The sequence below is a fragment of the Osmerus eperlanus genome, chromosome 16 (assembly GCF_963692335.1).
Source record: "Osmerus eperlanus chromosome 16, fOsmEpe2.1, whole genome shotgun sequence".
Lineage (NCBI taxonomy): Eukaryota > Metazoa > Chordata > Actinopteri > Osmeriformes > Osmeridae > Osmerus > Osmerus eperlanus.
This window is the reverse complement of record NC_085033.1, coordinates 13,920,663-13,935,730: the sequence shown is the minus strand read 5'-3', so window position 1 is coordinate 13,935,730 and position 15,068 is coordinate 13,920,663. Positions and strand designations below refer to the sequence as shown.

General features: G+C 47.4%; 1 protein-coding gene across 1 annotated transcript in view; it reads left to right on the top strand.

Annotated features, from left to right (window-relative positions):
* Positions 1–970: 970 nt before the first annotated feature.
* The window catches only part of pard3ab (par-3 family cell polarity regulator alpha, b), a 140,522-nt gene continuing 126,424 nt past the window's right edge, over positions 971–15,068 (top strand). Inside the window, 1 exon segment of the mRNA XM_062480484.1 lies at positions 971–1,348. Coding sequence (XP_062336468.1) covers positions 1,229–1,348 — 120 coding nt within the window. The 5' untranslated portion in view covers positions 971–1,228.

The following is a 15,068-nucleotide window of genomic DNA, read 5'->3' as shown; positions in this document are numbered from 1 at the left end:
CACACACTACACACACAGACAGGCACACACACTACACACACAGGCACACACACTACACACACACAGGCACGCACACACACACACACACACAGACTGCACACACACTACACACACAGACAGGCACACACACTACACACACAGACACACACACTACACAGGCATGCACACACACAGGCACACACACTACACACACAGGCACACACTACACACACACACACGTCTGCTCTTACGGCATGATGTTCTCATCCCGTGGCGTTTGAAGGAACCCGCTGGCCGCGTGGCGACTGCAGCTGTTTCTACAGCTCCTCAGATGGGTTGGGTCTGGTTTTCATCGGGCCTTCTCGCTTTCAGCTATGAGATAATCGGCTGAACAAAAGACCCGAGATATCACAGGGCAGGTGCAGGCTGAAAGCTTTGCGGCCGAAGCAACATCTCTGAGATTGATGTTATGTGCAGTGAGATGGAACAGACACCGGTTGGTTCTCTTTAGAACCCAGACTTACAAGGCTGTGTTGTTTCGTAGGCCTACTCACGGTTCAGACTACACTTACAGTGTAGTCATGGTTACGCATTTCTCCGTGTTCCTAACCTGTCAATGGTCGTTGGCCAAACACACACACACACACACACACAAGTTCAGTATGCTAAAAGGACTTGCATGCCTCAAACAGCCCTGGGTTCATGACAGAATGCCGGTCCAGAATGCCGGTCCTCCCACAGGCTCCCTGAGTCCTGTGAAGCTTTTCCCAGTCAAACTCCTGCAAGAGAGAGAGATAGAGATCAGAGAGAGATCAAAGAGATACACATCCGCAACAGTTACATTGTTTTGTTTGAAGTTAACACGATACTTGACAACTGAGCAATATTTATTATCCTGCATCATTACTTACTTCTCCATCTGGAGTCGTATGCGATGACACTCAGCAGTTCCACACTTGACCACCGCGAGGAGACCGTTTTCCCAAGCTCGCGCCTTTCCTGGCCATGCACGCGTCCAGCCAAGGGAAGGGAACGTCGAAACAGAGGAAGAGGGACTGAACAGGTGGTCACAAAACAGAGCTAACCATGTCGTCCCGCGAGGAAAGGTGAACGATCTGTACGTCTGATATATTTTAAGGACACGAAGCTGAAGAACCAAAGAAAAAAATTAATGTTCCTTCAGTCATTCAAAGGGGTCCTTCATCCTTGGGTTAACTCCGACTCTGTGGAAGATATCGGATACTAAACCATGAAAGTGACTGTGTGTTTTGGAAGGACTAGGGTGGTTGTACCGTGCGGAGATGGGAATATTAAAGTGCATACCCTTATCCAGCAAGCTGTCATGCGATATAAAAAGGCCATTGCTAAGGTAAGACGCTGTCACTTTCTATTCCGCAGCTTTTGTTCCAACGTCAAAGGCGCTGGAAACAATGTTGCTATGCCTGGACGCTGCATTGCAATATGGCGCAAACTTCTATTCAAAGAGAAGAGCGGAGACTCTCTAGAAATCGTCAGATGTAACTGATTACCATTTCGCCAGATGAGAGTAAATAGGTTTTATTTGATTTTGATTGCATCTGTTCGAAATGTGAGCACATCGTCTTTCGAACTATGTTCGTTCCCCGGTTTATAGACCTACAAAAGTTCCTTGCGGACTTCCACCGTTCGTCTGCCAGTAAGGGATGTGGGGAAATTTTTAACTACTTTCAGGGACAGAATGCTCAAACATGGTTAATCTTGAAACCGCCGTTGCAAGCATGCGGATAACGTATTAGCGCACAGTCAGATTTCATTAGATCTGCCCCTGAAAGTTGCAAGCAGTGTTGATAGCATCGGCTAGCAATAGCACGCCTTGGACCGCACTCTAGGTTTTGAAGATGAGGGGGGAGTTGGTGCACATTAAAAACAAAACGTCGAGTTTGGTGGTTCATATTTCAGTGTGGTTTGATGTAGCTACTAATATCTGGTTTGCCGTATCTTCATATCGATCAAACATCAGATATACCTTCTTTTGTTCGTCTGCTAATTAGCCTATTATGGCAGTCCCGGATAGTTTGCTTGCTAAGAGGCTACTAGTTAAGGAAGTAGGCGAACACAACCATTCAGTCGCTCAAAAAGAGCCTAATAAATGTGAAGCGAGTCCGTGAGTGGTGGCAAAGTGCAACTTCAGACCTTTTTGAATTATTTCCCGCATTTGCCCCGTACCTACTAAGCTTATGGGCTAAAAAGGAGTGTAAAAACTTGAAAGAAATCCTCTGCCCTCAGGCTTCCAGAAGAGGCCCTGGAGGAGAGAGACGGAACTGCAGCGTTGTTATAGACATGATCGCAATATGCAGACTAACGGTGCCAGGAATTGGGTCACATGGCCGAATCATCATTAGCCTTTAGTAGGAAACTGCCGGTTCATGAAGCCTATAAATAATGCATGTTGCATACAACTTAAGTTATGTCTATGGATGGATGGGGGCTTCGGTGTGTGTGTGTGTGACAAACACAAGGAGGTGGAGAGGTTGCATCAGTATGGCTTCACTGTAGCCTACCAATACAATAACAAACCTGATTCTATCCGATAGTTATCTTTGCATGTTACGTTGCATGTTTTAAAGGAACCATGAATAAGTCATGCGTTCTCAGCTGTATGTGAAGGCCGTCCCTTTTGTTTAACCTTTTAAGGAGTGAGTTATTTTTCCAAAACGGAAGCTAGCTAGTTTTAGTTAGCTTCCGTTACCTAGCAACCTAGCATAATACTCGTAGCAATGCTACTACCTGCTAGTGTTACTTGTTAGTCTCCTAATTGTAAATTTTGAAGCCATACTATAGCGTTTGTCATATAGTTTTTGTCTATCGGAAAATAGTCGGTTGGAATGTTCAGAATCACATATGTGTGACGCTACTCCTTAGGGTAAAGATGACCGCGCATGTCCTATGAATTATTCAAGTCGGGGAGACAGTAATGTGTTGTAAGATGTTCCTACTATAAAGGTAGAGGTATCAGGCCTGCTGTGTGTGTGTGTTGGTACCGTCTAAACAGTAGCAGTTTCCTGTCTCAAGTTAATCATATCCTCTTCTCTGCACCAAAAAAGGCAGACTACGTAGTCTACAACCGAATCAAGCTATTTCATCTTAAAATGTGAGAGTTGAACACCTCACAGTAGCCTATCTTCTGCTTGAAGACAGTTTCCTATCAACAGGAATTCTTATTACTGAGTATTACCTTTCACCTCACCTTCTTTCCAGAGGAGGAAACTTGTGTTTACAATTCCTAGTCGGACCGCTAAAGTTGGTCCAGTTTCAGGTCATGTTTCCTTCAGGGATTATTTGTTTTATTTTTGTCCGTCCCATTGTGAGTTTCTGAAATCGTTGCGTCATTATCTAATCTTTGCATAATCTAATGCGCAGGGTAAAAACGCTGACGCGTGCGATGTTAGCGCACATGCTAAGCCAAACACTATCGGGGGTGGAGGAGGAGGCCGAAAATGTGGAACACAGACGGTTCCTCCAGTGAAATGTGCCTTTTGTGATGGAAATGAGGGCCAGAATCAAACACTGATTATGTATGCCCAGTGCTTTGATAAAAAAATAAATAATTCTAAAATAAACCAGGGTTCCTTGTGAACTTCTCACCCACGGCAAAAAAAAAAAAAAAACTACATCCAGAAGAAACACACCCGGCCCTTCTGCCATCTGGTTTCTCCTCAGGAAAAAAAACGCAGAACGTTTTTGATGACAAGTCAGCCGTGTCACCAAGTCTTTTGGTCACGCGGATGTTGTGTTAAGATCACAGCTTTTTTATAGGTCAACCAGACTTAATTGAGACCCAAATTTAGTTTGGGTGTTCCTCCCTGCTGCGCTCCTTATGGGCCCTGGGGTGATTTCCCCTGTCATTAGAGTGGAATGTGTTCCTCACAGCAGATCGACGGGGCCCTGGTTGCCTCACAACGCTACCACCAGAGAGACTAGTGAAGTGGAGGAGAGGCAAGATGCAGTGTTGACAGGATGACATTGAGAAAGAAATACAAATTTAATAATGGGCATTCCTGCATATGAAATCTGTGCACCTTTGTTGCATTCTATCCAAGGCTATATGCCTATGACACATTCTTGCGTGTGAAACAATGGATGACATGGCACATTTCAAAGCCTAGTCAAGACCTCATAGTTACATCTAAGAAATGAAAATACCTGTTTTCTTACCGTTTTCCATGAAGATGAGATCCAGATCTGGGGTTGAAATATTATCTGAAATCCTTGCTTTGGTCTGTCTGCACTGCCAGGTGGGCATGGCTTTTGCATTTCTGCAAGAAAATGTGTTCATCCTATGCCAGACAAGAACAATAAATCACAGATTGTCACAGGATAATAATGCCTTAAGGGCAGTTGAGGTTAAGGATTTTTATCTTTTCTTCTCCCAATCTTCAGGATACCTGGTACCTGAAGGATCTGATTTATGTATTAAACTAACCTGAGATTGTTTTCTCTTCACTTGGAGGATGGAATGTGTTGCATTGAGATCATACATTTGGATGTGCCACTGATGTGCTAGTCTGTATTTCACACCTAGTAATGAAGGCCCAGGACCTTGTCCTCAGAATAACTGCCTGTTAAAGAAAAAGAAAAACAGAACTGGGCCTGAGTCACATGACCAATTCACATGACCTCAGGAGACAGCTGGCCTCACACCTCTGCATGATAAACTTCCTTGGGGGAGATCCCAGATCCATTGTGTCCATGTCCTTTATTCTCAGTCAGTAGCAACTTCCATCCCTCTGGAAGACAATGGAAGCAGGTGTCCACAGTTCCAGACGGTTACTGAATCTGTCACAGACCACGTTAGAGAAAAGAGCTTGAAAGGAAATCACAGGGTTAGGGTTAGATGCACTGCCTCCGATTAGCATCCTTATTATTCGCGTTTACAGACAGTGGATAAGTGTACTGTCATCTTGAGCTTTTTATGCAAAGCAAAACTACCATGTTCAAGCTTTGACAAGTCTTTCAAAACACAGCAATTTAACGGAAGGTTATCTGCCCCAGTGGTAGTTAGTGATTTGGCTGGGCTTTCCTCAAGATGCATTTTACACAAAAGACTTACGGTTGGTATACGGCACGACATCCTTTCATCCACCGCAGACTTTGGATGCGTTTGTGAGGGTCTCAGGATAAGAATGTCGTTGCTGTTGTGTAATGGAAATAAACACAGCAGATTATTGTGGTCACACCAGGCCCATGTTGTACTGTTCTGAAGAACCCACAATTCAATACAACAGGCTTACTTAGTGCATTGTCAGCACATAGTTCGATATTTTCCTGCTGTTCCCATTGTGTTTCGTAGATTTTTTTTTTTAATGCGTTCGATTTAGAAGCCTACGGAATGTTGTTCCTATGTCACCAGGCCGCCTGTAGCTCCAAAATGGGTACAGTGTACATTACATTTACATTTACTCATTTAGCAGACGCTCTTATCCAGAGCGACTTACAGTAAGTACAGGGACATTCCCCCGAGGCAAGTAGGGTGAAGTGCCTTTCCCAATGACACAACGTCATTATGCACGGCCGGGAATCGAACCGGCAACCTTCTGATTACTAGCCCGATTCCCTAACCGCTCAGCCACCTGACTCTGAGTGTAGGATTATAAACTTGTGTGATGGTTCCCCTAGCTTGAGATTGTTCCATTGACCACACGGTGCTACTGTGCTAGCACTGAAGCATGACTTTGGCCCTGAGCAACTTGGCCTTCTGGTCTGAACAGTGTCACGACAGGACAATGAGCTATTGAGGATATTGGGTGGATCTCTGCTGTGTTTTTTTTTCTCTAGAGAATGTCGATTGCAATAGCCAAAAGAGTTACACAATGTAATGTAAAACATCTTTTTGTTGGAAGAAAATAAAACCCTCCATAGCCTTACCCTGAGGCAAATTAACATGGCAAGATGTTGACTGTGTATTATTTTTTATCTATTTTTAATTATGTTTTGCTAGATATGCTTGCTTTGAGGATCAGGTTTCAGCATCACCTGAATTACACGGCCCACCCCGAGCGATTTCCCTGAGCGTAAGTCTTGTCACGTCTGGAGTGTTTTCAAACCATCGCTTTGTTAAATCGCCGTAGTTGGCGTCTGAATGAAAGCTCCACCTGTCTGTGAGTGTTCCCTGAAGCAGTAAGAACAGGCTGTGCAGCCGTTAGTCGACTGAGTAGCTGTTGATGGGTTTAGCTAATGGAGAGCATGCAGGGCTGCGATTCTGAACTGAAGTGCGGGGAAGGAAGCAGGTCCGACTTCAGGATTGTGCAGTGAGACGCCATACCTCACGTTTTCAAATCAACATCTTGGTTTTAAGTGAGCAACAGTGTGTCAAATGTGAACGCAGTCTGTTCAAAACGTCTGGGTGGATGTACGCAAGGACCACTGGTTTCCCTCCTCAACAGGCCCTCCCAAGACCAGTCCTCGCGAAGCTACGGATGAACCGTTCAAAGTTCAAGCGCTTTGTAATCCCTTCCCCAAACGGCGAAATCCGTCATTTCCTCTCACAAACAGCGCGGTAACCCTAGAACCCCAACCATCATCGACTGCACAGTGCTTCAGAGCATCGCATCCTTCATGAAGCCCCTCAGAGGCACGTCCTAAACTCATTACCAGACTTTGGAGCCAAAGTTCTCTCTCTGAGGGAGTGGAACCTGGGAGGTTCTGCACCAGCAACCTGTTGGGGTCTCCAGTTAATGGGAGCCTAAATCATAACACTTCATGACAGAGTGCTTAAGTGGTTTACAGAGCGCTAGGCAAACAGATTACTTGTAACCCTGGCAGAGATCCAGTCATCTGAGTGCTGGCACCCCCCAACCATGCAAGCCTAATCCTGGCTACATATGGCGTTGCTTGGCCCATGAGAGGGGTATTACGGGCAACAAAGTAGGCCGACGGATTGCGTATCTCTTTGATTCATGCCCATTTCTGGATGATAGGTCACTGACACTTGGAAAAATGTGCCGCGCGAGGTTTGGATGTGTGTTTGGGGGGGGGGACGCTTTTGAGGTGAAGTTGCGTTTTTCCCTCAGCGGAGCTGTAGACCAGGTCGTCTTCCGTAAACATAGGAAGCGCCTGAATGTAAACTGGTGGGGAGAGAGCGTTTATTTTCCTGAGCTTTTGTCCATTTCTTCACGCAAGGTTTTTAACACATCTTTTGTCCAGGGCTTTCTCCTGCACGCTTAGGTTGCTCAGACTGGTGGTTTATTTATAAACGAGACATTTTTACTGGCCTTCACAGAAGTGCGTTTGTGGAAAGTCCAGGGTGTGTTCCTCAAACTGGTGGTCTTTATGACTTGCCCTGGCAAACATGCATGACGGGAAGATAGTATGGCCTTTGTGGAAGCACTTCTCAGTTCCAGATTATTTGGTTTCTCTGTAGAACTCCCAAAAAATTCCAGTAGAACTTGGAAAACAAAATGGACAAAAGCCTGATTTGAAAAATGTAAAACGTATCACTCAGGTTAGTCACACAAAGCCGATCAGGTGGATATCAATCAGTATTCTACTAGAATTCACTATAAACACTGATGGATTTCATTCAGTGAAGGCTGTCTTGAGTCAGACAGCAGCAGCCTATTCATTTTTTTACGATCTGGTCTGCTATGATTCCCCCCCTCCCCCCGTTTCTGTTAAATCTGCGTTTTCTAAATACCGAGTTCAAGACCCGTTCTTTGGCGCCTGGAGTTTCATCTCCCCAAACCATGAATGTGTTCTTGTACCCAGAAGACAGACTCAAGTCGGCCCTATTCAGGGCCAAACCCGGCTCGGGTCTCATCTGAACCCAACACTCTCTCTGAAATGTCAAGGACTGTGTGTGTGTCACACGAGCACAGGGCCAGGATTGTCCCAGGAATGTCACTGAATAAACATCACTACTGCGTGAATGTGTACAGTTGGTCTCCACAGAGGCTGATGAAGGAATTCGATTTAAAGTGTTTCGCGTGGTCCTTACGGCGACTTCGTAGTTCGGCTGCTGGTGTCTTCTGCCACCGGACAGATATCCTCTTGGCAGGGTTTGGTACGGTTCCACCCCCAAAAAACGATTGGCTACATTCCATTCAATGACTTTATTGTTATCAGTGTGGTGTGAAAACTAGAGGTTTAGTGATAGAAATATCCCGGACAATTTTCTTTTTTTTCTGTAGGCTACAGAGCCCTCTACACACCTCAGAATTCCTAAGACTTAACAACGGAATCCGCTTTTAGATTCAGAATGTGATAAATTAGTCTAAATTAATTATTGAGTCTCGACATGAATTTCGCTGCTTGTTATGGCTGATGAGCCTAGCCTTCTATTTTGAGCTCGGGCCTGACCGAAGCTGTCTTTGACAGATGATCATTAGCCTGTTGGCAGGCACTCTGAGGGGGAAAGTTCCCGGGTCTGGGGACCCTGGCAAGACCAGGCACACGGTAATCTTCCAGCCATAACGATCTGATCCTGGCCTCACACGTCTGTGTTGTTTAGACAAGCACGTTGGTGTCTGACAGAATGGTTTCTCAATGGCTGTGTGAAACCATAACTCTAAAGATAATGAGCTGGGGAGAAGAAAAGAATAAGCCTTTGATTTTTTGATTTATAGCTTTTTTCTTTCTTTTTTTTTGAGGCAGATTAGCTCTTCCTATCAGGATAGGCCTGTGTTCAAGTGGCTGGTGTGCTGTTGTCTGATCGTGCTCTGACTGGAAGGAAAAGGCCTAACCTCTTTTGTCAGACTCTTGTATCCTAAATGAGTGCAACCCATCTTGTTGCTATGTGAAGCATGGCCCGCACGCTGTTCAACAGGAAAAGCAGCTTTGTGTCCGACCAAGCTGACGATGATGTAATGCTTTATGATGCCGCCATGCATCGTCTCGTCCTGACAACCATCCAGAAACACTTCTGGGATGTTCCGAGGAGAGAGTGTGGTTCTGCTGGTGCACGTCCCCCCCCCCCACCGCCCTCTAGACCGCTGGCAGATACTTTATTTGTGTTGATCACCAACCGTGTTCCAGAAAAAGCCTTTCAGTATACCACCCCCCCATCCCGTCTCATCGGAAGCGGTGTTGATGAATTACTCGGAATGAGAGGAGCGTGTTGAGCGGGTGAACTCTGAACAGGTAAAAGGAGAGTGAGGCGCTCAACACCTCATTTTGATTTCCGAGGGACAACTTTCTTTTGAGCAACAGAGTTTGAGTTTGTTCTCATCACCGACAAAAGAGGAGGAGATGACCTTGATGCACTTTTATTCCAGTTCACGTGGTAGTACCTGGTGCCCGTTTTGCGGTCCCCACCCCCACCCCCCCAAGCTGCGGGGCGAGCTAGCACCGGTAGCGAGGGCTGGTAGCGCGGGTTGTGTTTAGGCGAGCCCCCCTCTAGTCGGCTCAGGAACAGTTTGGGTCTTGTGGAGTCAGTAGGAAGTTCTTCTGCCTGGTCCCCTGTCATTAGCATGCTGAGTCACCACCCAGGGAACGCGTGAGTCGGGCAGCTGGGGAGAGAGGGGGCAGAGCGTCTACCACCGGAAGTGGCTGTTCCTACAACCCAAATGTCGACTCCTCACTTTGTTAGGTTTTTCGGTGGTAAATGACTGCTGCTGCTGCTGTTGTTTTGTTGACGTGGCAGTGTGTAAATGTATGTCGAGAGCGGTTCTTGCGAGGAGAGTTTGTATGTTTTCATTTACATTTACATTTAGTCATTTAGCAGACGCTCTTATCCAGAGCGACTTACAGTAAGTACAGGGACATTCTCCCCCGAGGCAAGTAGGGTGAAGTGCCTTGCCCAAGGACACAACGTCATTTGGCACGGCTAGGAATTGAACTGACAACCTTCAGATTACTAGCCCGATTCCCTAACCGCTCAGCCAGCTGACTCCCTATTTTCTGTTCTGTTTCAGCTACTTGGGGTTCCAGCCCCTCCCCATAACATGATCAGACTGGATAATGACCTGTGTGTGTGTGTGTGTTTGTTAAGGGGTGTGTTTTAGTTAGCTGTGTGTGTGTGTGTGTGTGTATGTTGATGAAGGAGGTTGACTGTGAAACAGCACCAATCTGTCTGGCATTTTAACGAAGAGGGTGTTTCTTGGAGACAAGCAACCCATTTAGTACGGTTTGGTCAGAGTACTACTCTCTCACCTCAATCTCTCTATCTGTCTGTCTCTGTCTCTCTGTCTATTTCAAAAACCCAATTTTCAACCAAAAAACCCCCATTGATGAAGCCTAGTTGTTGATGTAAATTGACATCATAAAGTAGAACAGAGGACTGGATGGAACATTGGAAGGTGTGCTGATTCCGCATCTTTAGGGTCAATTGTCTGAACGTGCGATTCTTTACTCTAAACAACCTAAGAGTTGTGTTTGGTTCTCAGGGTGTAGCTGCGGTGCAGAGATGCTTGGAAGGTGAACATTGATTTCTCATTGTGCCAAAGTGATTGAGCGCCGTCTGCAGCGGCGTAGCCGAGGTGTGCTTTGATTGAAACGACACTCAGACAGTCCTTGAAAGCTCTTTGGCTTGAATGAATTATGCTTGTTAGTGGCAGAATAGACAGCTGTTGTGTCAGGGAGGACGGTTTTCATCCTGAGCGGAGCTGCGTGTGTTCAGGAGCAGGAGAGGTTACCCGACTCCACCAAGCCTCCTGCCTTTCAACTCACTCCCTGCCTGGCATCCAATAATAGTCTAGCTTGCTTCAGACTGTCACAAAGAACCTTGAATCTATTCTCTCTTGTCCCCCCCCCACCACCACCCTCACCCAACTGCTTTGAACAAATGTGCACATTCCTCACATCACCACACAATCTTGTCTCCTTACACAGTTGACGGCTAAATATGTTGGGTTGATATTAGGTCCAACAGCCTTCCTTAAGAGTAGAAATCAAATTAGTTGATCGTCATCTGCGACAATGCTGTCAAACTATAGGCGTTGGCTGGCAGTTGTATAGCCCAGGGTAAGGTCCCTGTGTCAGCCAAGTGGTTTTGAACCACCCCCCCCCCCCCCCCCCCCACCACACCAACCGCCACGAGTTGTCGTGTTGTCATACTTTTCAGCGAGGGTTATGTTACCCCCTGGGGCGCCTCGCCGCAGAACTCACGGTTGCGGTGTTTGTTGGAGCGGTCTCGGCCATGAGTTCATACACACACACACACTCGATTGCGGATTTCATGGTAATTCGATTTCACTGGTAAGTCATCCCCGCTGGGTTAGGGTACGTTTTAAGTGCAGTGTTCTAGGTGGTGTTGTCAGATGTTGTATAGCTCTTCTAGTGTGGAGGTACATGCATGGTGTTTATCAGGGGAGAGGGAGAGGAGAAGAGAGGGGGATGGAGGAGAGGAAAGAGAGAGAGAGAAGCTAAAGACTTTCTACCACAGATGGCAACTGGAGACTGAGAAGATGATTACTTCCACTTATGGAAAACAGACCTTGAAAGGAGTTCATCATACAACTGAAAAAGTGTGTGTGTGTACACCAGTGTGACAAGACCACATCCTTATTTCACCACACTTTGGTGGTGTGACGGTGAGCCAGAAAGACTCTCCTCTTCTGGCACCGGAACATTCATCACCCCTCCTCCCACCTTTTCATATTTTCTCCTCCTCCTTTTTTCCCCACTTCTCTTTTAAATGTATTTCCTCAATATTCCCAACTCTTTTCCCACTCCTTCTCTCTCTCTCCTTCTCTCTCTCTCCTTCTCTCTCTCTCTCTCTCTCTCTCTCTCTCTCTCTCTCTCTCTCTCTCTCTCTCTCTCTCTCTCTCTCTCTCTCTCTCTCTCTCTCTCTCTCTCTCTCTCTCTCTCTCTCTCTCTCCTCCTTCTCATCCTACTCTCTATCAGTCTGTATCTCCTCCTTCTCATCTCCCTCTCTATCTATCAGTCTGTATCTCCTCCTTCTCATCTCCCTCTCTATCTATCAGTCTGTATCTGCTTGTCTCCCTGTCTGCTTGTCAACTGAACTTCAGATCCGTGCCACATTGTCTGGGCCTCCTGTATCTGATTTGGCAGGAAGGGGTCATGCTCATCGTACAGGGACTTTGCTGGGTGTTTGTGTCAGTGTTCCTGGGCTGCACCTAGTACTGACCAGTGTTCCTGGGCTGCACCAGTACTGTACCAGTGTTCCTGGGCTGCACCAGTACTGTACCAGTGTTCCTGGGCTGCACCAGTACTGTACCAGTGTTCCTGGGCTGTACCAGTACTGTACCAGTGTGTGTGTGTGCGTGCTTGTCCAGACCTGTGTGTACTCTCTCCTTGGTGTTGACATCTGGTGATGCGAGTCTGCAGGGTTGCAGTGAGGAGGTGTTCTGGCTTGTGATGCGAGTCTGCAGGGTTGCAGTGAGGAGGTGTTCTGGCTCGTGATGCGAGTCTGCAGGGTTTGCAGTGAGGAGGTGTTCTGGCTCGTGATGCGAGTCTGCAGGGTTGCAGTGAGGAGTGTTCTGGCTCGTGATGCGAGTCTGCAGGGTTTGCAGTGAGGAGGTGTTCTGGCTTGTGATGCGAGTCTGCAGCAGTCTGGGCCTGTCACAGCAGAGCGTCTCCTGCCAACTGTCACAAACGAGTCCTCTTTGTTTTGCATCATGTAGTCAACGCAAACCAAGCGTTTGGCGAGTTGAGCTGTGTGGTGATGTGAACTCCCAAGGAGTTAAGCTACAGTCGCTTCTCTTTCCATCCTGAGCTTCAACGGGAACTGCTCTCGCCAGAATCTGCAGGAGACGACTTTGACTTTGTTTTGAAACAAATCCCGTCTTGGGGCAAAGCTGTGTCTGCTGGGGAGCAGCTATGATACCCTGGTGGAGAGGGGGGGGGGTGTGCCAGGGGTGGAGGGGTGTGTGCTAGGGGTGGAGAGGGGGGTGTGCTAGGGTGGGGAGGGGGGTGTGCCAGGGGCGGAGAGGGGGGTGTGCCAGGGGCGGGGAGGGGGGTGTGCCAGGGGTGGGGAGGGGGGTGTGCCAGGGGCGGGGAGGGGGGTGTGCCAGGGGCGGAGAGGGGGGTGTGCCAGGGGTGGGGAGGGGGTGTGTGCCAGGGCGGAGAGGGGGGGGTGTGCCACGGGTGGGAGGTGACATTTGAGGTGTGAAGGATCAGGGAGGGATCACTGAAGCCTCGCGTTTCTCTGAGAGAGGCATTGATTTTGGCATGACTCAACGCGTGAAAAAAAAGTATTAAAAGTCGGACAGGGGAGGGAAGCTACCTGAGGTGTCTGTGTGTGTGTGACTCAACCAGATGATTAGTGACAAGCTTCTCTCTGGGTGACCTTTCGAGTACTGTAACAGTTAAGGGGGTATGAGCTTTTGCATCTGCTCCTGTGTGGTGTGTGTGTGTGTGTGTGTGTGTCCATCTGCTTGTTTGTGTCTTCCCCCAGGCTTCCTGTGTACCTTGACCTGTCTCTATCCAATAAAGCATGACAGGAAAAAAGGTTATTCACTATGTTTCTCTTACAGTACGGACGGTTTGTCAGCCTGCTGTTCGTAGCTTGGTCTGCGTGTGATGCCTGACAGTGACTGTATCTGTGGTGTAGTACTGTATAAAACAATTACCGTATCTTATCTGGCCTACTTTGCTTACATGGAAATCAGACATTCATGAACTCGGCCATGGGCTGATATTGAAGAACTGGTTTTGATGTCCTTCTTGTTCATCCCTGGTTCTGGGTCCGCCCTCCTCCCTGCTTTGGGGGAGTGGTGCACTGTTGAAATCCAGCGCTGGATCTGTTCTCCCCTCAAACCAAGTCAACAATGATGATAATGATGAGCTCATCAGATACGAGCCTGGAGCACGTCTGGCAGGCTTCTCTCTCTCTGTCTCTGTCTCTGTCTCTCCTCTCTCTCTCTCTCTCTCTCTCTCTCTCTTTCTCTCTCTCTCTCTCTCTCTCTCTCTCTCTCTGTCTCTCTGTATCTCTCTCTGTCTCTCTGTATCTCTCTCTCTCTCTCTTCTCTCTCTCTCTCTTCTCTCTCTCTCTCTCTCTCTCTCTCTCTCTCTGTCTGTCTCTGTCTCTCTCTGTGTCTGTCTCTGTCTCTGTCTTTCTGTCTCTCTCTGTCTCTGTCTGTCTCTCTTTCTCTCTCTTTCTCTTACTGTCTTTCTCTTTCTCTTACTGTCTCTCTCTCTTTCTCCTGTCTGTCTCTCTCTTTACTCTCTCTCTTTCTCTTACTGTCTATCTCTCTTTCTCTCTCTTTCTTTCCTGTCTCTCTGTCACTCCTCTTTCTCTCTTCTCTTTCTCTTTCTCTCCTCTCTCTCTCTCTCTCTCTCTCTCTCTCTCTCTCTCTCTCTCTCTCTCTCTCTCTCTCTCTCTCTCTCTCTCTCTCTCTCTCTCTCTCTCTCTCTCTCTCTCTCTCTCTCTCTCTTTCTCTTTCTCTCCTCTGTCTCTCTGTCACTCCTCTTTCTCTAATTCTGTTTGTCTCCCTCCCTTTCTCTCCCTTTCTCTATGTTCTGTCTCGCTCTCTTTCCTCTCTTATTTATCACCCTTTACCTAATCCTCATAAATGACACCAGATGGTTTACAGGACAAAGCTCTGCCTCTCTGCCCCTCAGACACCTCCTGGGGTGAAACACTTCCTCATAACACCCTGCCTCGCTCTCTCATTGGCTTGTAATGTCAACTCGCAGCAGCCTCCAGAACCTGGAGTGATGATGTCACACCAGTGTCCCCACCTCGACCACTGACCAGTAGAGCAGAGAGGAAGCATGTCAGATGATGATGTCACTGTTAGTTGGATGAAGCCAGAAAACGATGGACCTCCTCCCCTCCCCTTCTGTCCTCTCCTCCTCCTTCTCTCCTCCTCCCCTCCCCTCACAGTAAGCTGAGTTGCAGTGTTGCTGGTCTACATAGTATCAATAAGCTATGAGGAGGAGGAGATGTGATACTATCTCTCTCTGGTGGAAGGTAACAGATGAGGGTCTCAGGTTGCAGTGTTTGTCCTCATTCAGAACCCCGGAACTGCAACACACACACACACACACACAAACGTGCACTTCACACACATTTTGCCAGCATACCTATGCACATAGTCTCATACACTCATTGAGGGGTGGGAAAGTATGCACACACACACCAGTAGGGACAGAGTGAAGGCAGTCGAGGCTCCAGTATCGTGTGTGTGTGAGAGAGAGGAGTGCAGGTTGTG